At 41.7% G+C, this 22966-nt stretch overlaps 1 protein-coding gene across 7 annotated transcripts in view; it reads right to left on the bottom strand.

Annotated features, from left to right (window-relative positions):
* Positions 1 to 22966, bottom strand: part of ADAMTSL1 (ADAMTS like 1) — a 443802-nt gene that overhangs the window by 5001 nt on the left and 415835 nt on the right. For all 7 annotated transcript variants that reach the window (XM_063650521.1, XM_054500641.2, XM_063650519.1 and 4 more), the window contains 4 exons: positions 17846 to 18058; positions 16154 to 16334; positions 13334 to 13541; positions 59 to 168 (listed from right to left, as the gene is read on the bottom strand). In XM_063650521.1, coding sequence (XP_063506591.1) covers positions 59 to 168; positions 13334 to 13541; positions 16154 to 16334; positions 17846 to 18058 — 712 coding nt within the window. The remainder of the gene's footprint in view (positions 1 to 58; positions 169 to 13333; positions 13542 to 16153; positions 16335 to 17845; positions 18059 to 22966) is intronic.

Genomic DNA, 22966 nt, shown 5'->3' on the forward strand with positions numbered 1-22966 from the left:
CATCTTTCTGTGCTGTTGACGTGGGGCTGGGAAAAGGCGATTCAGGGCTTTCTCTTACCTCGGAAGAGCACTGCACTGCTCTGATGGTAAGGTAATGCCATCCCGTGTCTGGCAGAAGACTTGTCTGTGTTGCACAGCTAGGTGAGGCCCGATGCAAGGCCCATTGCACTGGAAAGCAGAAAAAGGTGACATGCAGCACATTAGCCAAGTCAAGGGTGGAGGCCGCCATGCTTGGGCTGCGTGGCGTGCAAGATCCTTGTGTAGGTCTTGTTGGAGGCTCTCAGACCATTCATCTTTCCCCTCTTTGGGCTAACTAAAAGACACTCACTGATACATTTTCTTTATGGGATGGTTAGATTTCCTGTGGTCTGTGGGCATTCTGCCAGCAAATGGCTAATGGTAGTATAGAACCAGTAAGAGAAAGTCAAGCCCCTCTCAGATTAATCATATGAAAGATATTTTGGCATAATATGCTAGGAATGTGGCGGTAGACTTCAGAACTGAAGACCCCTAAATAGCTCCACCCCTTCGGTGCAGAGAGGGTAATATGGTTTATCGTTTTCTTGCTAAAAATCATCCATATAACCAACTCCATCCTTTCTTAGCCTGGCTTCATTTTCTGCAGGTTAAACCTAGGATGACTGAACAGAAAGCAGACTTAGGTATGCAGAGTCCCCCCTCATATTTTCTTGCTATGTGCTCATGGAGATTGCTAAACTTTCCCCAGAGCTCATGGAGCCTGACCCTGTCTCAGTAAATACACCTAGCAACAACTGTCTGTGAAACACAAAAGCAGCAGGCCTTTAGCCAACATCTAGCCAACATCTGCTATTTCAGTAGAACAAGAGGATAGGCATCCCATGGAGGTCACTTTAGAACAAAGGCTCTTAACTTGGGGGTCTTTGGATCCCTAGGGTTCCACTGGGGGTGGTGCTGGGGTGTTAATCCTTAACAGTATAAGCAAAAGTTTTGTGTTTATTGGCTTTTTTCTAGCAAGAGGTTCCCTCTAGCTTTCATCAAGTACTCAAAGGGATCCATGACCTCAAAGGTTAAGAACCACTGAAAGAGCAGGATTGAAGGTAAAAGTAGCTCTCTTGGGTCAGACAGCTGTGCCCAAGGCGAGTTATTGCTCTTCCGGACTCTGAAGGGCCCAGTTTGACACTATTATTCACAAACACATGGAGGGTTGGGGTAAATGTAAAAAAAAAACAAAAAAAAAACCAAAAAAAAAACCGCTTAACACCAATAACTGGGATTTTTTAAAAATCGTAAAATATACATAAATGTACCTTTTTTTTTTTTTTTTTTGAGGCAGGGTCTCTTTCTGTTGCCCAGGCTGGAGTGCAGTTGCACAATCTCAGCTCACTGCAGCCTTCACCTCCCAGGCTCAAGTGATCCCCCCACCTCAGCCTCCTGAGTGGCTAAAATTTATCTCTTTAACCATATTTTTAAAAATAACTTTTTTTTTTTCTTTTTCTCAGATGGAGTCTCACTCTGTCACCAGGCTAGAGTGCAGTGGCGCAATCTCGGCTTACTGCAACCTCTGCCTCTCAGGTACAAGTGATTATCCTGTTTCAGCCTTCCAAGTAGCTGGGACTACAGGCACGTGCCACCACGCCCAGCTAATTTTTATATTTTTAGTAGAGATAGGATTTCGCCATGTTGGTCAGGCTGGTTTTGAACTCTTGACCTCAGGTGATCTGCCCGCCTCGGCCTCCCAAAGTGCTGGGATTCTAGGTGTAAGCCACTGTGCCTGGCCAAAAAATAACTTTTTATTGTGAAGTACAGTGTGCATACAGAAAACTGATTAACAGCCAGGTGTGGTGGTGGATGCCTGTATTCCCAGCTATGCAGAAAGCTGAGGCAAGAGTAAGCTTGAGCCCAGGAATTTGAGGCTATAGTGCACCATGATCATGCCTGTGAATAGCCACTGCACTCCAGCCTGGACAACATAGTGAGACCCCATCTCTAAAAAAAAAAAGTGATTAAAACATGAAGTATATCTCTGTGAGTTACTATAAAGTGAGTATAGTTGACCTTTGAAAAACATGGGTTTGAACTGGGCAGGTCCACTTATACATTTTTTTTTTTTTCAACCAAAGGTCTTGGGATGCGAAACCCATGTATGTGGAGGGCCAACTTTTTGTATATGCGGGTTCTGTGAGACTGACTGCAGGACTTGAGTTTGTGTGGATTTTGATATATGCAGGTGCTCCTGACACCAATCACCTGTGGATACCAAGGGACAACTGTAGAGAAGCAAAGCTAGCTGCATGGATGTCTCTACCCCCTCAGAAGGAAACTGTGGTTGGTTTGATGCTCTGCTGTCAACCTTGACATTCATTATAGTTTTTGAACAAGCAGCCCCACATTTTCATTTTGCACTGGGCCCCACAAATTATGTAGCTAGTCCTGTATACATGTGAAGAAATAAAATGCTGTCAGCAACTCAGGAGCCTACTTTGTGCCTACTCTCTAGTCTCTTTCCTCATCTGCACATGTAACCACTGAGACTTAACTTTTAAAACTAGTTTATGCCTGCTTTTGAAATTTACATAAATGAACCATATTTCATGTTTGTTTTGTATTTGGTGTTTTCTTACTATGTATTATGTATGTAACTGAAGTTCATTTTCATTGATGTATAGCACTTTATTTTATGAACATACCATGATTGAATTTTCCAGTCTACTTTTGATTAATACTTGGTTTCTTTTTTTTCTTTTTATGTTTTTGTTTTGAGACAGAGTCTTGGAATGCAGTGGTATGATCTCTGCTCACTGCAACTTCCATCTCCTGGGTTCAGGTGATTCCTGACCCTCAGCATCCCAAGTAGCTGGGACTACAGGCACCCACCACCACACCTGGCTAATTTTTGTATTTTTAGTAGAGACGGGGTTTTGCCATGTTGGCCAGGCTGGTCTCGAACTCCTGACCTCAAGTGATCTGCCTGCTTCGGACTCCCAAAGCGTTGGGATTACAGGTATAAGCCACCGTGCCTGGCCAATCCTTTTTATTTCTGTAAGACTGGTAGTAATGTCTCCATTTTCATTTCTGATTTTAGGAATTTGAGTCTTCTCTCTTTTTTTCTTTGCCAGTATAGCTAAAAGTTTGTCTATTTTGGTCAATCTTTTTGAATAATTTACTTTTGGTTTTGCTGAGTTTTCTTTACTATTCTCTAATCTTTATTATCCTCTTCTGCTAGCATTAGGTTTAGTTTGCTCATTTTCTATAAATTTTTAAGGTGTAAAGTTAAGTTGTTGATTTGAAGTCTTTCTTTTTTAAGGTAAGCATTTACAGCCATAAATTTTTCTCTTAGCGCTATTTTCTCTGTGCTCCATACATTTTGGTATGTTGTGGTTTTGTCTTCACTTGTCTTAAGGTATTTTCTAATTTTCCTTGTTATTTCTTTTCTGACTGATTTACTGTTTGTGTTTTGTTTCATTTCCACATATTTGTGAATTTTCCAATTTACTTCTGCTATTGACTTCTAGTTTCCTTCCGTGTGGTTGGAAAAGATACTCTGTATAAATTCATTCTTATCGAATGTATTAAGAATTATTTTTTGGCGTAACATACAGTCCTTTTTTGGATAATTTTTCATGTGCACTTGAGAAAAAACAAGTATTCTGCTATTATTGGGTGGAGTCCTCTGTATGTCTGTTACTCCAATTGGTTTATAGTATTGTTCAGTTGCTCTGTTTCTTTCCTGATCTTTTGTTTAGTTGTCCTATCCATTGTTGAAAGTGGGTTTCTGAAGTTTCTATTATAGAACTAATTATTTCTCCCATCAATTCCGTCAATGTTTGATTCATATACTTTGGGGCTCTGATGTTTGGTGCATGCATGTTTATAATTGTTATATGTTCTTGGTATATTGACCCTTTTATCACTATATAGTCTATGTTGTTTGATTTAGTATAGCTACCTCAGCTTTTGGTTTTTATTTACATGGAATATCTTTTTCCATTCCTTCACTTTTAACCTATTTTTTTCTTTAGATCTCAAGCAAGTATTCTGTAGACAGCATAGAGTTGAATCATGTCTTTTTTATTTTTAACATCTACTAGGCCAATCTATGCCTTTGGGGGTAATTCCTTTAAAGTAATTACTGATAGGGAAGAACTTACTTTTGCCATTTTATTATTTGTTTTTATGTACATCTTATAGCTTTCCCCCATAATTCCCTCCACTTATGTTGTCTTTTGTGATTAGTTGCTTTTTTGTAGTGACAAATTTTGCTTCCTTTCTCATTCTTCTTTGGCTGTACATCTTTTCTTTGTTGTTACCATGGGGATTACATATAATATCCCAAAGTTATAACAATCTAATTTGAATTTTGATATCAATTAATTACATACAAAACTCTACATGTATACCACTCTGTTTCCCATCCCCACTTTACATTATTGGTGTGAGAATTATATCTATATGCTGTATATTCACTAACAGATTTATAATTACTTTTTATGCATTTCTTTGAAATCCTATAGAAAATAAAAAGTGGAGCTGTGAAACAAAATAATACTGGTTTTAATGTCTGCCCGTCTATTTACCTTTATTGGAGAGTCTTTATATGTTCACGTGGCTTGGAGTTAACTAGCATCTTTTTATTATAACTCAAAGGACTCCATTTAACATGTCTTGTAATCAGGAATAGTGGCAACAAACTCCCTGGAATGTCATAATTTCCCCCTTACTTTTGAAGGACAGTTTTGCCAGATAATTCTTGGTTAACAGTTTTTTTCTTTCTGTATAATTTTTCTTTTTTTTTTTTTAAATAAAGAAAAAGGGCTTATTTGGCTCATAGTCTTACAGGCAGTATAAGAAGCATGGCACCAGCAACTGCTTGTGGTGAGGCCTCAGGAAGCTTACAATCATAGAGGAAGGCAAGAGGAGCTGGCTTGTCACATGGTAAGAGAGGGGAGGGAGGCACCAGACTCTTTTTTGTTTTTGGCTGTCCTTATATTTTTACATTACCAAGTCTTTGATATTTCTTTATTTTCCTTCAACCTTTAAGTTCTGGAGTACATGTGCAGGTTTGTGCCATGGTGGTTTGCTGCACAGACCATCCCATCAGCTGGGTATCAAGCCCAGCAACCTTTAGCTGTTTGTCTTGATGCTCTCCCTCCTCCCACCCCCACCCCCTACACGCCCCAGTGTGTGTTGTTTCCCCCACTGTGTCCATGTGTTCTCATCATTCAGTTCTCACTTATAAGTGGAAATATACGGTGTTTGGTTTTCTGTTCCTGGGTTAGTTTGCTGAGGATAACGGCTTTCAGCTCTATCCATGTCCTTGCAAAGGACATGATCTTGTTCCTTTTTATGGCTGCATAGTATTATGGTTTTATGTACCACATTTTCTTTATCCAGTCTATCCTTGATGGGCATTTGGGTTGATTCCATGCCTTTGCTATTGTGAATAGTGCTGCAATAAACATACATATGCATGTATCTTTGTAATAGAATGATTTGTATTCCTTTAGTTGTATACCCAGTAATGGGATTGCTGGGTCAAATGGTATTTCTGCCTCTAGATCTTTGATGAATCATCATACTGTCTTCCACAATGGTTGAACTAATTTATATTCCCACCAACAGTGTGAAAGTGTTCCTTTTCCTCTGCAACCTCACCAGCATCTGTTTCTTGACTTTTTCATAATTGCCATTCTGACTGGCATGAGATGTTATCTCATTGTGGTTTTGATTTGCATTTCTCTAATGATCAGTGATGTTGAGCTTTTCTTCATGATTGTTGGCCACATGAATGTCTTCTTTTGAGAACTGTCTGTTCACGTCCTTTGCTTGCTTTTTAATGGAGTTATTTTCTTGTAAATTTTTTAAGTTCCTCTTGACTCTGGATATTAGACCTTTGTCAGATGGATAGATTGCAAAATTTTTCTCCTATTCTGTAGGTTGTCTGTTCTCTCTGATGATAGCTTCTTTTGATGTGCAGAAGCTCTTTAGTTTAGTTAGAACTCATTTGTCAATTTTTGGTTTTGTTGCAATTGCTTTTGGCATCTACATCATGAAATCTTTGCCTATGCCTGTGTTCTGAATGGTATTGCCTCGATTTTCTTCTAGGGTTTTTATAGTTTGGGGTTTTACATTTAAGTCTTTAATCCATCTTGAGTTAATTTTTGTATAAGGTGTATGGAAGGGGTCCAGTATCAATTTTCTGCATACAGCTAGCCAGTTATCCAAGCACCATCTATTAAGTAGGGAGTCCTTTCTCCATTGCTTGTTTTTGTCAGGTTTGTCAAAGATCAGATGGTTGTAGGTATGTGATCTTATTTCTGAGTTCTCTATTCTGTTTCATTGGTTTATATGTCTGTTCTTATACCAGTACCCTCCTGTTTTTGTTACTGTAGTATAGTTTGCAGTCAGGTAGTGTGATGCCTCCAGCTCTGTCCTTTCTGCTTAGGATTGTCTTGACTACTAGGGCTCTTTTTCAGTTTTATATGAATTTTAAAATAGTTTTTTCTAATTCTGTGATGAATGTCAATGGTAGTTTAATGGGAATAGCATTGAATCTATAAACTCCTTTGGGCAGTATGGCCATTTTCATGATACTGATTTTTCCTATCAATGAGCATAAAATGTTTCTCCATTTGTTTGTATCCTCTCTGATTTCCTTGAGCAGTGGTTTGTAGATCTCCTTGAAGAGGTCCCTCACTTCCCTTGTTTGCTGTATTCCTAGGTATTTTATTCTCTTTGTAGCAATTGTGAATGGGAGTTCATTCATGATTTGGCTCTCTGCTTGCCTGTTGTTGGTGTATAGGAATGCCAGTAATTTTTGCACATTAATTTTGTATCCTGGGACTTTGCTGAAGTTGCTTATCAGCTTAAGAAACTTTTGGGCTGAGACGATGGGATTTTATAGATAAAGGGTCATGTCATCTGCAAACAAAGATAATTTGACTTCCTCTCTATTTGAATATGCTTTATTTCTTTCTCTTGCCTGATTGCCCTGGTGAGAACTTCCAATAATACATTGCCTAGGAGTGGTGAGAGAGGGCATCCTTGTCTTGTGCTGGTTTTCAAGGGGAATGCTCTCAGCTTTTTGCCATTCTCTATAATATCAACTGTTGATTTGTCAAATATGGCTCTTATTATTTTGAGGTATGTTCCTTCAATACGTAGTTGGAGAGTTTTTAAGATGAAGGGGATGTTGAATTTTATTAAAGGCCTTTCCTGTGTCTATTGAGATACTTGTGTTTTTTGTCTTTAGTTCTTTTTATGTGATGAATGACATTTATTGACTTGCATATGTTGAACCAACCTTACATCCCAGGGATGAAGCCAACTTGATCGTGGTGGATAAGCTTTTTGATGTGGTGCTGGATTTACCAACTTGGTTCTCTTCTCCCTGTCTCTTTCAAGTACCCCAATCAGTCATAGGTTTGGTCCTCTTACATAGTCCCATATTTCTCAGAGGTCTTGTTTGTTTGTTCCTTTTCATTCTTTTTTCTCTATTCTTGTCTGCCTGTCTTATTTCAGAAAGATAGTCATCAAGTTCTGAGGTTCTTTCTTCTGCATGGTCTATTCTGCTATTGATACTTGTGATTGCATTGTGAATTTCTCGTGTTGTGTTTTTCAGCTCCATCAGGTCATTGTGCTCCTCCTCTAAACTGGCTATTCTGGTTACCAGCTCCTCTACTGTTTTATTGTGATTCTCGGCTTCTTTGCATTGGGTTACAACATGCTCCTTTAGCTCAGTGAAGTTTGTTATTACCCACCTTCTTTTTTTGAGACGGACTCTCGCTCTGTCACCCAGGCTGGAATGCAGTGGCATGATCTCAGCTCACTGCAGCCTCCGCCTCCTGGGTTCAAGTGATTCTCCTGCCTCAGCCTCCCGAGTACTTGGGGCTACAGGTGCCCGACACAATGCCTGGCTAACTTTTTTTTTTTTTTTGATATTTTTAGTAGAGATGAGGTTTTACCATATTGGCCAGGCTGGTCTCAAACTCCTGACCTTGTGATCTGCCTGCATCTGCCTCCCAAAATGCTGGAATTACAGGTGTGAGCCACCACACCCAGCATATTATCCACCTTCTGAAGCCAACTTCTGTCAATTCAACCATCTCAGCCTCAGCCCACTTCTATGCCCTTGCAGGAGACGTGTTGCATTCATTTGGAGGAGAAGAGGCACTCCGGCTTTTTGAGTTTTCAGCATTTTTATTAATTCTTTCTCATCTTTGTGGGCTTATCTAGCTTTGTTGAGGTTGCTGACCTTTGGATGGAGATTTTGTGGGGTCTTTTTCGTTGATGTTGTTGTTATTGGTTTCTATTTAATAGTTAGGCCACTCTTCTGTAGGGCTGCTGCAGTTTGCTGGGGGATCACTCCAGGCCCTAGTTGCCTGGGTTTTCCCCTTACCTGGATGTATCACCAGTGAAGTCTGCAAAACAGCAAAGATGGCAGCCTGCCTCTTCCTCTGGGAGCTCTGTCCCAGGTGGGTACTGACCTGTTGCTGGCCCAGACGCTCCTGTAGGAGGTGTCTGGAGACCTCTGTTGGGAGGTCTCACCCAGTCAGGAGGGATGGGATCAGGAACCCAGTTAAAGAATCAGTCTGGCTGTTTTTTTTGGTAGAGCAGCTGTGCTGTGTTCTGGGGAACCCTTCCTTGTCCAGACTGCCTGGACTCTCCAGGCAGTCCTGGGAAGGCTGAGTAACTGAAGTGCAGAGACTCACTGCCCCTTCCCCTGGGGGCTCTGTCCCAGGGAGAGATCAGAGATCTGTTAGTATAACCCTGGTTGGAGTTGCTGAAATTCCCTCAGGGAGGTCAGATGGATCAGGGTCCCACTTAAACAATCATTCTGGCCACTATCTGGCACAGCAGTTGTGTTGTGAGGGACTTCCCCTCATCTGGGCTGCCAGGACTCACTGGAACTGGCAGGCTAGAACAGCTGGGTTGACCTAAGTACAGAAATGGTGGCCACCCCTCCCCCAGGAACTAATCTGTCTCAGGCAGTCTCCAGCCTGATGCACTCAGCAGGCAGCTGGAATTCCAAGCCAGTGGGTCTTAACTTCTGAGGTGCCATATTAAGTGGGGCCTGCAGAATGATGCTGCTTGTCTGCTGGGATTCCCAGGGCCTGAGTCTGAAAGACTCTTGGGTCTCCATGTGAGCCTGAGCAACTGCTCTGCTGAGATTGCACAGCTCTGTGTGTCAAACCCAAGGCCTTGGTTGCATTGGCTCACTAGGGGATCTCCTGATCCACGGATTGCAAAGATATGTAGGAGAAGTGTGGTTTCCTGGGTGGGGTTGTGCAATCACTTACCACTTCCCTTGGGTAGGGGTGAAGGTTTTTTGGCTCTGTGCTGCTCCCAGGTGGGCCAGTGGCCTACCCAGCTTTTCTTCATTCTCCATGGGTCAAGTTGATTGCCTAGTCAGTCCCAGTGAGAGAACCTGGATATTTCAGATGAAGGTGCCAAATTGACTCCCCATTTTCATTCCTCTCTATGAGAGCTGTGGACTGCAGCTGCTTCTAATCAGGCATCTTGGCCCCTCCCCCTCTTTCTGCACTTCAAATGTATAATTCCACTGCCTTCTGTCCTCCAAGGTTTCTGCTGAGAAATCAGTTTATAATGTTATTGAGAATTTTTTGTACACAATGAGTTGCTTTTCTTGCTGCTTTCAAGATTCCCTCTTTCTTTCTTATTTAAGATTGATTTTAATCTGTCTTAGTGTGGGTCGGGTCCCTTTGGCTTTTTCAACTTAGAGTTTGTTTAGCTTCTTGGATTTGTAGATTCATGTCTTTCATCAAATTTGGAAAGTTTTTGGCCATTATTTCTGCAAATAATCTTTCAACTCCTTTCTCTCTTCTTCTGAGACTCTCAAAATGTATATGTTGGGTCACTTGAAGTCATCTCACAACTCTTTTAGACTCTGTTTATTTTCTTCTATTTTTATTGGCCTATCTTCAAGTTTGAAAATTCTTTATGCTGCCTGCGAAATCTGCTGTTGAATCCTGCCAGTTAATTTTTCAATTCAGTTATAGTACTTTCAGCTCCCAATTTAGCATATTTAAGATAGTTGTTTTAAAGTGTTTGTCTTTAATGTTCAATGCCTATGTTTATTTTCTTCCTTAAAATGGGCCATATTTTCCCATTTCTTTGTATGGCTTGTGATTTTATTGCTGAAAATTGGGCATTTGAAAAATAGCCATTTCTCCTACTCTCTGTAGACTGGCTCTGTGATTGGGCAGTTCATCATCGATTAGCTGGGTATACTCTGAGCATAGTAATCAGTCTGAGGTGAAAGCGTAAGGTCTTCTCAGATCTTTTATGTGGGTGTATGGGCCTTCTCCTTATACATAGCTGCTTTTGAGTGTCTTAATTTCCCAGAGTCTCACTCAAGGCTCTCCTTGAGACTTTAGAGCGTCAATTGTATAGAGGGTCAATCTCCACCCATAATCTCTTTTCCCAGGTGTTTGCAGGTCTGTGTTCCTTCTGCAGATTTCACAAGTAGTGGCTGCCACGTTGTTAAGATCAAAACCATGCCACATGGGGGATGGGGTGGGGCAAGGATGAATGAAAATACCAGGAAATTTCCTATCATCTTAAAGATGGCTTTTTCTTTATTGGCTGTTTGCTTGATTGCTGTAGAACTTGGGCTGTTTTCCAGAGTACTTATAAGGTTAGTTTAGTCAGTTTCTAGTTGTTTTTTTGATGCTTCTATAAGAGAACATGGACTTGGAGCATCCTAATTTGCCATTTTGCTAATGTCCCTTGACTACACTGGGAATTCTTGAAGGAGTTATGTGTCCCTGGAAGCACTTATTTCCTCCACTCTCACTTATTTCCTCCACTCTCATTTGTAACTAAACCTATTGCTGGTTTGATTTCAGTGCCTACTTTTACACTGAAACTGCCATTCACAGAGTTACCAGTGACTGCCTGCCAGTCAAGTTCGAATATGCACTGTATGTATAAAATAAGGCCAATGCTTAATTTGTATTTTGTTTATTCTGTTGGATGTATTTTTATACCGTTGACTTCCTTCCTTCTGGAAAAAGCTCCTCCACTGGTCTCTGAATTTTCCTACTCATTAGGTTAATCTTTTTTCCTCTTCTTCCCCCAGTTTAATTAGTGTTGTGTTCCTCAGGGTTCTGTCCTGTACCTTTTCTTAATCTGATCCTTTCCCTCTCTCTGGGTGATACCATCTATGATTCTTAGCCACCACTTCTATACTAATGACTTTCAAATTGATAGTATTTAGCACAGCTCTCTTTTAAGTCCCAGACCTATATGTGCAACTACTTAATGAGCATCTGTACTTAGATATCTCATATTAAACATGTCCCAAACAATTCCATATAGCACCAATTCACCCTCTTTTTTCTGTATTCCTATCTAGTTGTTCAATTCAGAACCTCCAGTCAAATTTTGACTTCCTTCCTTTCTCTCATCCCTGATATCCAATGGATCATGGAAGCCATGCGAATCACACTTATAAAGAGGAAATGGATTCCTCTCCATTGGCACTGCTCAATACCTTCATTCTGACCACCATAATTGCTCACCTAGATTAGGTTTCTCTTTCTATAGTCCTTTCACTTGCCAATTTGATCACTAGCATACCTTTAAAAAAAAAAAAAGACAGGGTTTTGCTCTGTCACCCAGGCTGGAGTAGTGAAAGTGGTGTGATCACAGCTTGTTGCAGCTTCAACCTCTTAAGTGATTCTTCTGCCTCAGCCTCCTGAGTAGCTGAGATTACCGGCATAAGCCATTCTGCCTGGCCAGACAGTAATCTTAAAAGTCTGATTGTGCCATTCCTTCTTAAAAATCTTTGTAGTTGCACTTACAATAAAATCCAAATTCTTTGTACAGCATACAAGACCCTTTTATGATCTTGCACCTGATTTCCAGGCCGCATTTCTATTTCTATTCTGTCACCTCATTCTCCTGCAAACATTGTGGGCTGCTTTTCCCTTCATTTCTTCACACATGCTTATATGGGACACATTCCCCTCCCAAGACAGATGTCCCATAAATGTATGTTGGATTAAAAGAAGAAAGCTGAATTATTACATGAAGCCAGATTGTTGGAGCTAAGAAGGTGGTCTTAGTTTTACTTGGACTAAAATCAGCATGGTTTTCATAGACTTCATGAAGGTAGGCAGAAGAAAAAACATTTGCATAACACTATTCCAAAAGGATTTTTTTGTGTCTCACAGGAGTGGAATGTGGAGGTTTGAGAAGCATCTACAGTTTGAAGCACAATATCAGCAATATTACCAGCAGAAAAACATCAACAGGATTGTGAGATGAAGCATTTGTCTGCAATCTGTAATGCCTCAAGCCTTGCTACTCTTTCAAGTGTAGCCCTTGGACTAGCAGCATTGATGTTACCAGAAGTTTTGAGAAATTCAGCATCCCCAGTTCTACCTCAGACCTACCATATTACAATTTGCATCTTTAATAAAGATTCCCAGGTGATTCACATTAAAGCTCGACACATACTGGCCTGGAGGGTTGTAGAAAAAAGGAGGAGGGGGTGAATTTTTTGAGGGGAAGGAATGGAGAAAGACTTATGTATTTTTCTCTCTGTTAGGAAACATAATCACTGGTGCACCGTACGTCCTTCCTTGAGTGACCTTGATGACACAGTGCAGAAACATCTCTCATTTGTAGCCAGATCTGTTTGCTATTGTAATTTTACAAACTGCCAATAAGCCTCGAGGGCCTGGAACCAGAGCTGTCTTGAGATGAATGTGAGCTATGAGAAGTAGGCTTTTCCAGGTAGGAGAAAGATGATATTCCCCCAGGCAAGGGGAGCTCATGCCTGTTTGATTATGAAGCATATACATTATGTCACTGGAAATAAGGAGGGGTTAGTAGAAGCTCCAGAAAGGAGTCTCCAGCTAGGCATGTTGATTGGCTAGCATTGAGCAGTAGCTTCAACTTACCTGGGACACAAATGGCTTACGAGTTGGAATGTGAACTCTATGGCCAAAAACATTTGATTTTCATTAAAGATGGCCACAGTGTGTTAACTTAATAGAAAGTAAGTCGCTGGTGATGGTTTTCCAAAGGACACACCTGGGGGTGGGAGTGGAGGACATACATGTAATAATGTATAGATGGCCAATTATAAGATGTTTTGAGTTGCTGCCTAAAAACATTCATTCAATCACATTGGTTCATAGAATTACATAAAGAATTAGAAGCCTGCTGCTCTGGGGGTGTCTCAGCTGGACAACCAACAAAAGCTATGCCTGGCCAATCAGAATGTGAAAGGAGGAGGTGGCAGTGATAGCATTTCACTTCCTACTGTGGCAGGGTCCATTCCTTTAGATTTAGCTTTCAAATAACAACCTCTCTGGCTCCTCACCTGGCCCCAGCTGGAGAAGGCCCACTCCACACACAGCTGCTGGTTACAGGCCTGGGTGTCCACGGGCCGCTTGGCGACCTGGGTGCACATGTCATTGGACACAGGGGTGGAGATCCCAGAGGCTTTCAGCTTTTGACAGGTCACCCTGCGGGTCTGGACACCTCCCCCACAGCTCCGGGTACAGGCAGACCAGGAGGTCACCATCCACCTGGGGAGAGGAAAAAGTGTCAGGAGAGCCCTAAACGGACAGGCCCTGGGGAAAAGAGACCTCCTCCCCCCGACATCCCAGCTCTTGCCACTAATTTGGGGCCAAGTCCCTTTTTACAGTATTTACTTGGAAAGATAGATAGGCTGAAAAATGACTCCTCCAAAAGATATCCATGTCAAATCCCTAGTGCCTGTGAATATTATGTGGCAAGGTTCTTTGCAGATGTAATTATGGACTTGAGATAAGATTATCTTGGATTATCTGGCTGGGCCCTAAATGCCTGCCATAACAAGTGTTCATACAGAGAGGAGGAGGAGACAATGTGACCATGAAGGCTGAAGGTGGAGTGATGTGGTCATAAGCCACCTGGTGCCACCAGAAGTGGATTTTCTCCTAGAACCTTTGGAGGTGATGTGACCCTCCTGATACCTTGATCTTGGACTTTTGGCCTTCAAACTTGTAAGAGAATCAATTTGTTGTTTTGTAACTGCAGTGTTTGTTGGTACTTCCTAAAGGAGATCCAAGCATGTGACAGGAGAGACAGTTGTTCTAGGGAAGTCAGATCCAAATTTGTGTCACCTCCTGACCCGGAAAGTAATCTGGGCCTCACTGAAGTCAAGGTTTTGTCTGATAGTGCTCAGTATACTTCCTGCTGCACATTTTGGTCAATCTCTCAGAAAGAGGTAAAGTTCCATCTCTTGGCGTGACAGCGTGACAGTCTATAGGTCTTATACCTCTCAGAGGGCTGCATACGTGGTAGAAATAGTTGTTCTCTGAATGTTAGGTTCCAAAAGTGAGACTGTGACAAATGGACTTTTCTCACAAAGCCAACCTGTAAACAAGGAACACTCTGAAATCCTTGGTCCATGCAGGGATTCTCGTTGCATGTGTGCACCCTGTGATAATTCTCAAAGAGAAGGAGACAGCTTGGGGAAATTGCAAGACTGTTGCTCATGTAATCTAGAACAAAAAAATCCCACTCTTTGGTTTTAGTGATGGAGAAAATTTATCTAACAAAATGGTTAAAACAGCTACCTGGGTCACAGCAGGGTTACCCAGTTGTATCTCAAAGAGACAACCAGGGCAACACTTGTTCACATGCAAAGAAGGATACTAAGTGTTCAAAATGTCTGGCAGGCAAACGGGTCAAAGGTGAACCTATGGCTACGTCCTAGCCAAGCGGCGCCACATCTGGCTTTCAGGAGAGGCATGTAGCAGGGAAGGGGAGCAAATTCCTCCTAAATCTGGACTGTGACTTATTTAGTTTTGTGGCCACTTCCCTGCTCTTTTGCCTTGTAGAGGGATGACTGCATGTAGATTTCCAACCCACAGGAGCAGAGCCACTTAGGAAGCAGGCAAGAGGTGTTTAAAAACTCCTGGGGGCATTGAAATCCAAGAAAACAGAGCCATTATTATTTCATTTGCAGAAGTAAATTAAGCTGATTGACTCTGACCATCACCAAATCAAGTCAAAAAGTTCCTGGCACGTCAAAGATCTCTTCTTCATTTTGCACAGCTTGGCAAGGGCAGTTTTCCAGCCTCTTATATCCCTGGTGAATGTCAGGCCTGCATTTCCCTGCATTTCCATCAACTTTTATTTCCAAATATACGTTTCAGCAATTTTTCAGGAGCTGGGGTGGGGGGTTTGAGAAAGGAGAGGGCCAGGCTATGTTACCGTTCAGGAAGGGTATAAAAGGACATTAATCATTCCTGTGGAAACCTTCCCGTCAGCAAGTCAAACTGCTGATATTAATGAGCATGTTTCATATTTCATTGAGTCTCTCCTGGTTTCAGCTGCTCCTTATGACTCAGCTGGCAAAACAGAAAGCAGTTGCCTAAGTATTGTATGGAAGTCCTACAGATAGGTAGTAAAGGGGCATTTGAGGGCCAAGCCACATCCCCCCAGGCTCTCAGCACCACACCAGTGCCAACTCCAAGGCCATCTATTATCCATTTAACTACTGCTGAGGACAGAGGATGAGGTGCACAGGGGGACTCTTGAAGCATGAGGAAGGTGGCAGAGGCTTTAGGTGTCATTCTGGGCCACACAAGGGACCCAAATGCAGAGCATGAGGCTACTATCGGAAACAGAGATTTATTCCAACTTTAGTGAGATGCAAGCCTTTGTAGAAAAGAGGAAGATAAGATTTCCCCAACTGAACTGGAGTACTGATTAGCATGGGTATTTAAGGTTAGACTTGGAGGGCGGGCAGAACCCAGTAATCGTTGTTTCCTCAGCCCTTCAATTGAAAAGACGTTGCTTTCTACAAACAACTCAGAGTCAGTTGATTACTGTAGTAGGATGCGGGGCATCTATGGCTTGCCAGGGCCTGGGAAGCTCTTGCTCCCTGAACAGACCCTGTTAAGGACTTGGGAAACCTGGTTGGCCATTAGTGGGGTGAGGAATAAACAAAGCTGAGAGAGGTGGCATAGTCTGAGGATATTTTCAGCAAGGTGGAGAGGCCTGACAAGCCTGTGCCTAGAGGGAAGAACAGCCCCTTGGCTGGCATCTCTCCCTGCACAGTGCTACTGAAGGGCTGGTCATTGACTTCGCTAAAAGTGAGGGCCCATCCTAGGGTGGGGAGGTCTGAGCCAGTGTCTGCTGCACTCACCGAGAAGGGCAGTCTCTCCGGTTGCACGCGATGGGCTGCACCGCAGGGCGAACCTTCCCTGCGCAGTGGGCAGGGTTGACCTCCGTGCTGTTCAGCAGGCACCTCAAGCGGGGCTGCTGAACCCCCCGGTTACCACAGGAGGCTGAGCAGGTTGCCAGTCTGTCCACAGACCACCAGTAATCTGTCATGGGAGGAGGAGCAGAGTAGAAAAGAATATAGCATAATTGCCACACTCTGAATTCCTTCTGAGCAGGGCAGGGAGAAGGTGACGGGTGGATTTGTGGCCTGAAGGAGTGGAGCTATTATAAATGAGGCCCTGCTCCTCACTGGGAACCATTCCCGAACTATTTGGGGAAGTCACGTGGTCTCTAGGGGCCTCAGCCATGAAATGAGTACAGTGAACCTCACCTCACCAAGTTATTGTGGGGACAGGAAATAATGAAAATAAAGTAGCTCAGTGCCTGACATACAAAGAGTACATAATTAATGCCACAGGTCATCTTATTTTTAAAGATATTTGCTACAGTACTTTTTTTTCCTCATTGGTTCACCAGAAAGTGACTTTGTTTTCTACAAAGATATATAAATATAGCAAATACTTAACCATCACAGTACAGATTTGAGCTGGACTTTGCAAATGTTACCCAAAAAAAGCCTATGCAGAGAGTGCTTATTTACATGAGACAATGATGTCAGTAAGAAAGCCAGTTGCTTTGGGGGTCTGGGACTCACTGATAGGGGAGATGGTAAATTTTGAGTGCTTATTTGCAAAGTTGCATATTACAAGTCTTGCAAATAGGCCCTGGCCTCTGGTTTTCAGCAGAGACTAGCTGGCTGGCAAGAAAATGGAACATTTGTTTTCCTGTCTGAAAAGCCAAATGGTGAAGGAGGATATTTAAGAAGAAAACTTATCTGCTTAGAAAAATTTCCCTCCTTTCTTCATCTTTTTGTGCCGTATTGGCACAAAACTCTGTCCCTTCCCATCACATCCTTCATTTTGGAATACATCACACATAGGCCACAGGTCGAAACAAGCCTATGGAAAACTCTATGAAAAGGCCAGTTTTCCCTCTTTCCCACTGATTTGGCCTCATTTACAACTCTTTCTTGGTGCAGTGAAGGCCAGGCCCCGCCCAAAGGGTTTCTGACCTGCCTGTTTTCCTGGAAGGTTAATGCATGAGCCATGTGGGCTTCGCAGTCTGTTCTTCGCCAGGGCCAAACGAAAGGTGCCTGGAAAGCCCTCAGCTTATGACTAAAGCTGAAGACTCTTCAGAATGATCAGCAGGCACTGGCATCAGGCCTGTCTCTCTAGGCAGGAGGCAGTAACCAAATAGGCTACTCTGTGTGTGGGAGATCTGTACTAGTTAAATCAGCATAAAAGAATCACATCTGACTTTGATATATAGTGGTGTTTCCAGGGTCCTGAGCAACAGCAGCATTATAAGCAGAAGGGCCTATTTATGAAGGCAGCACTGGCTTTTCCAGGTTCTGCTGGGATGGGGCATGATGGCTCTTCTGAAGGGCAATGTTGACAGAAGTAGGGTCCCACTGTATGGAAACATGGCATGGCTTTGGTTTTCATGCCTTGAGTACCACTGGAGATCAGAAATCTCTTTGTTCTGCTAGATAGTTAGATTCCCAAGTGGGCTTTCTTGTTCAAGTCCAGTATGCAAAGTCTGCAGGGTTTCTTACCTTGGATCACTAAAGATGCCTTCTGCATGAGCACCCCTGCCTCATTCTGAGCAAGGCAGCTGAATTCCCCCTGAGACCCACCGCTAAGGTTTGCAACTTGAAGGATCTGTCCAGCTGCCAAGATGTGATGCGTCAGTCCTGTGGCAGTGACAATTGGCTGACCACCATGAAACCAGGTGATATTAGGGACAGGGTGACCTTTGATGGGGCAGCCTAGAAGGAGAGGAAAAGAAGTAAGCCTTAGTAAAGCCATAAGGAACACATTGCTTGTGCACTGGACAGTCTTTGTGGCTCTAGAAATCGTACACACAATGTGGCCTTGTCCATGGCATTTTTATTATATTTGCCATTCCTGAGCAAACAGCAGATGTTTTTATTCTCTGAATTTCTAGGAGGGTGACTATGATTCATTCAATTAAGTAAAATTATTGGATAACAAAAGTACCTGTTTCTTTCTGTTTATGTCCCTATACTAACTTTAAAAAAAGATACAATTAATCTTCATTCATTGAACAGTTTTTTCAAGGTAAGTAGTTCTTATAGTGATTTCTTTTCTGACAGAAATTCCTTCTTCAAATACAATATGTTGGGAAAAAATACCATACTATATAGTAATAGTTAAGAAACAAACTTGATTTGGTAAAAGTATCATATTCCCTCATTTTACTTGTTATGTGATTTTTCCAGTCAGAGACTAGGAAAGCAATTTTAAACATGGATCTTTTTTCTGCATAAGGCTTTGTCTTCTAAAGGCTTTTGCCAAGGCTGCACTGGACATGTACAATATTATACATATCTACAGAGCCATCAAACATATTTTGATATAATAAACTCAAATGTCATCATGTCTACCCAAGACTTTGTAGCGTAGAATCGGTAAGATAAACAGGTTGCAGTCGTGAGAGAAATTCCTCGAAGGTCAGGGTACTTCCTGAATTTGCTGTTGTGCCCCAGCAACTTACCTTCCACAGACAATTTATTTGGAAGTGTAAAATGCAGTAAGTCATTGAAAATTAAAGAACCTATAGATTTTTTCCCCCTCAGTTTACTTAGAAAAACATCTGTTTGGTACCTACTGCTCTGGGGACAGTTAAGATAATTAAGACTATCTTCCCTCTTCTAGGGAGATCTCAGCTGGTATAAGATTTTTAGAAAGCACACTCATAAAACTGCAGGTGCAAGGCAGGAAATGATGAGATACGAGACACAAAGATGGTGCTATGGTCTGAGGGTTTGTGTATACCCCCTAGATTCATATTGAATTCTAATCACCAAGGTGATGGTATCAGAGGATGGGGCCTTTGGGAGGTGATTCTGTCACATGGGCTCTGTCCTCATGAATGAGATTAGTGTCCTCATAAAAGAGGCCCTGGAGAGAGCTGCCTTGGCCCTTCCACCATGTGAGACACAATGAGAAGCTGCCATCTATGAAGCAGACAGCAAGCCCTCACCGATATCAAATCTGCTGCTGCACTGATCTGGGACTTGCCAGACTCCAGAACTGTAAAAAACAAATTTGTTTTGTTTATAAGCCACTAGTTTTTATGATACGTCTGTTATATCAGCCTGACTGGACTAAGACAGGTGGCTACCCTCTGTAGATGTGTGGGTGCCTATGCAGCTACAGAGAGAAGGGATTTTTCTAATGTTTCATTTCTTTTTTGACAGGGTCTCGCTCTGTCACCCAAGCTGGAGTGCAGTGGTGCAATCGCAGCTCACAGCAACCTCCAACTCCCAAGCAGCTATGATTACAGGTGTGCACCACCATGTCCAGATAATTTCTGTGTGTGTGTATGTATGTATATACGTGTGTATGTATGTATGTGTATACACACACACACACACACACATATATATACACATACATATTTTTAAGTAGAGACAAGGTTTCACCATGTTGGCCAGGCTGGTCTTGAACTCCTGGCCTCAAGTGATCTGCTCGCCTCAGCCTCCCAAAGTGCAAGGATTACAGAAGTGAGCCACCATACCTGGCCTAATATTTCTTGTTTTTGAATCCAGAGATAGAACTGTTAAAATTTACACAAGATTGGGAATCCCTAGAAATCATCTAGTTCACCACTAGATGAAGAAACAGAGGCCTAGAGAGGTGAGGAGACCTTCCTGAGATTGTGCGGCAGGCCTTCTATCCGACTCCTGGACTGTGTTCTTTCCCCCATACCTGCTACTTGTTCAGCTGGGCACCTTGCTACCTCCTTCGTTTCTTTGCTCACTTATTTTTTCCCCTTCATTTTTGTTTTTCCTGAGGTAGTAGTGAGAGGGTAGGAGCAGACTATTTGGAAGGGAGGGTTCTAAAAAGATAACCTAAAAATGGACCCCTGGAAGCTCAGTATGGGATGTAGTGTTATATGATCCAGTTCTTCACTCTTTCATGTATCTGGCTGACTCACCCATGCCACTTGACAGTGCCCTCCCATGAGAGAACGGTTATACTTCCCCCTCCTGGCTTTGGCCATGTGAGTTATTCAGCTGACAAAAATGAGACAGATGTTACAATAACAATCAGAAAAGAAAAACAAGTTCACTCACAACAGCATCAAAAAGAAGAAAATACTTAGGAATAAACTTAACCAAGGAGGCTACTATGGTTCAGATGTTTGTCTCCTCCAAAACTCATGTTGAAATTTAATTGCCATTGTAACAGTAGCAAGAGGTGATCAGGCCATGAGGGCTCTGTCCTCATGGGTTGGATTAATGCCATTATAAAAGGGTGAGTTCAGCCCTTATTTGTCTCTTTGTGCTTTTGAAGAGCATGTGAAGACAAAGCTTTCCTCCCTTTTGGAGGATGCAAAGGAGGACTGTGAACCACTAAATTTCTGTTCATTATAAATTACCTAGTCTCAGGTATTCTGTTATAGCAGCACAAAATGGACTGAGAGACAAAAATCTTGAACACGGAAAATGACAAAATACGGCTGAAACAAATTAAAGAAGATATAAATTCATGGGAGGACATCTCATGTTTACAGATTAGGAGACTTAATACTGTTAGGATGTCAATACTACCCATAGTGATCTACAGATTCAATGCAATCCCCATCAAATCCCAATGATATATTTTGCAAATAGAGAATCTCATGCTAAAATTTGTATGGAATATCAAAAAACCCAGAATAACCAAACAACCTTGAAAAAGAAGAACAAAGAGGATTCATAGTTCCTGATTTCAAAACTTAATACAAAGTGATAGTAATCAAAACAGTACTGTACTGGCATAAAACAGACACAGAGAACAAAAGAACAGAATAGAGACCAGAAACAGACTTTTAAATATATAGTCAAATGATTTTTGACAAGGTTGCTAAGACCATTCAATGGGGAAAGGACAGTCTTGCCAACAAATGGTTCTGGGAAAATGGATATCCATATGCAAACAAATGACTTACACTATACACAAAAATTAACTCAAAATGGATGAAAGGCCTAAACCTAAGAGCTGAAAGTATAAAACTCTTACAAAAAAATCACAGGGGAAAACTTTAATGATATTGGGTTCGGCAATGATTTCTTAGATATGACACTAAAATATAGGCAACAAACGAAAAAAATAAAGTGGATTCCATCAAAATTTAAATCTTTGACACATCGTAAGACACTATCAAGTGAGTGAAAAAGCAACTCACAGAATGAGAGAAAATATTTGCAAATCATAGATCTGATAAGAGATTAATATCCAGAATATATAAAGAACTCTTAAAATTTGATAACTAACAAACAACCCGGTTTAGGCAAATGCCCAAATAAGCAAAGGACTTGAGCAGACATTTCTCCAAAAGAGATACATGAATGGCCAATAAACACATGAAAAGATGCTCAATTGATCATTAGGAAAATGCAAATTAAAGCCACCATGAGTTACCACTGCATACCCACCAGGATGGCTATTATTAAAAGAAACCCAAAATATAAATGTTTGCAAATATGAAAAAATTGGAACCCTTGTGCATTGCTAGTGGGAATATAAAATGGAATAGCTGTTGTGGAAAACAGTATGGTTGCCCCTCAAAAAATTAAATATAGGATTATCATATGCTCCAGCAATTCCACTTTAGGGTATATATTCAAAAGAATTGAAAGCAGGAACTTTAAAAGATATTTGTACACCTATGTTCATAGCAGCATTATTCATAATACCCAAAAGATTTAAACCACTCAAATATCCAATAATCGATGGGTAGATAAACAAAATGGGGTATATATGTATGATGGAATATTATACAGCCTTAAGGAATGACATTCTGACATATGCTACAACATGGATGAGCCTTGAAAACATTATGCTAAATGAAGGAAGTCAGATATAAAAGGACAAATATTGTATGATTCCACTTATATGAGGTACCTAGAGCAGCCAAATTCATAGGAACAGAAAGTGGAATGGTGGCTACCAGAGGCTGGGAGAAGGGAGGGAGGGGGAGTGCAGAGTTTCAGTTGATGAAAAAATTCTGGAGACAGTGATGATAGCTGCACAACAAGGTAGATGTATGCAATGGCATCAAGCTGTGCACTTAAAAAGAGTTGAAATTGTAAATTTTATGTATCTCTTACCACAATAAAAAACTGAGGCAGAGATGCTAATGTACCAGTTCCAAACCTAGACCTCAAGAGATCTTGGGAGCTTTTGCTTGTGCTCTTGTGCCTTTGCCATTATATTAGAAAGTCATGCCGGGACTGGCCTGATGATCCCAAGAGGAAGATGAGAGAAATGTGGAGAACAGTCAAGTCACTTCAGCCAAACCCAGCTTAGATCAGCTGAACTAAGTAAGATCAGTAAGAACAATTGATTGTTGTTTTAAGTTACCACGTTTGGGCTTTTTAAAATGCAGCATGTGTATGTGTGAGGTGACAGCTAACTGATACATTTAGGGAGAGGTATCTTCCAGCTTTTCCACTTGGCCAATGGATTGAAGGCCTGGAATAGGACAGAGCTGCTACTTGTGTGCTGACCCAGCTCTTGCCTGACCTGTATCCTCTTTTTTTTTTTTTTTTTTTGAGGCAGGCTCTCATTCTGTTGCTCAGGTTGGAGCGTAATGGTGCAATCATAGCTCACTGCAATCTTGAACTCCTGGGCTCAAGTGATCCTCCCACCTCAGCCTCCCGAAT

The sequence above is a fragment of the Pongo pygmaeus genome, chromosome 13, assembly GCF_028885625.2.
Source record: "Pongo pygmaeus isolate AG05252 chromosome 13, NHGRI_mPonPyg2-v2.0_pri, whole genome shotgun sequence".
Taxonomy (NCBI): domain Eukaryota; kingdom Metazoa; phylum Chordata; class Mammalia; order Primates; family Hominidae; genus Pongo; species Pongo pygmaeus.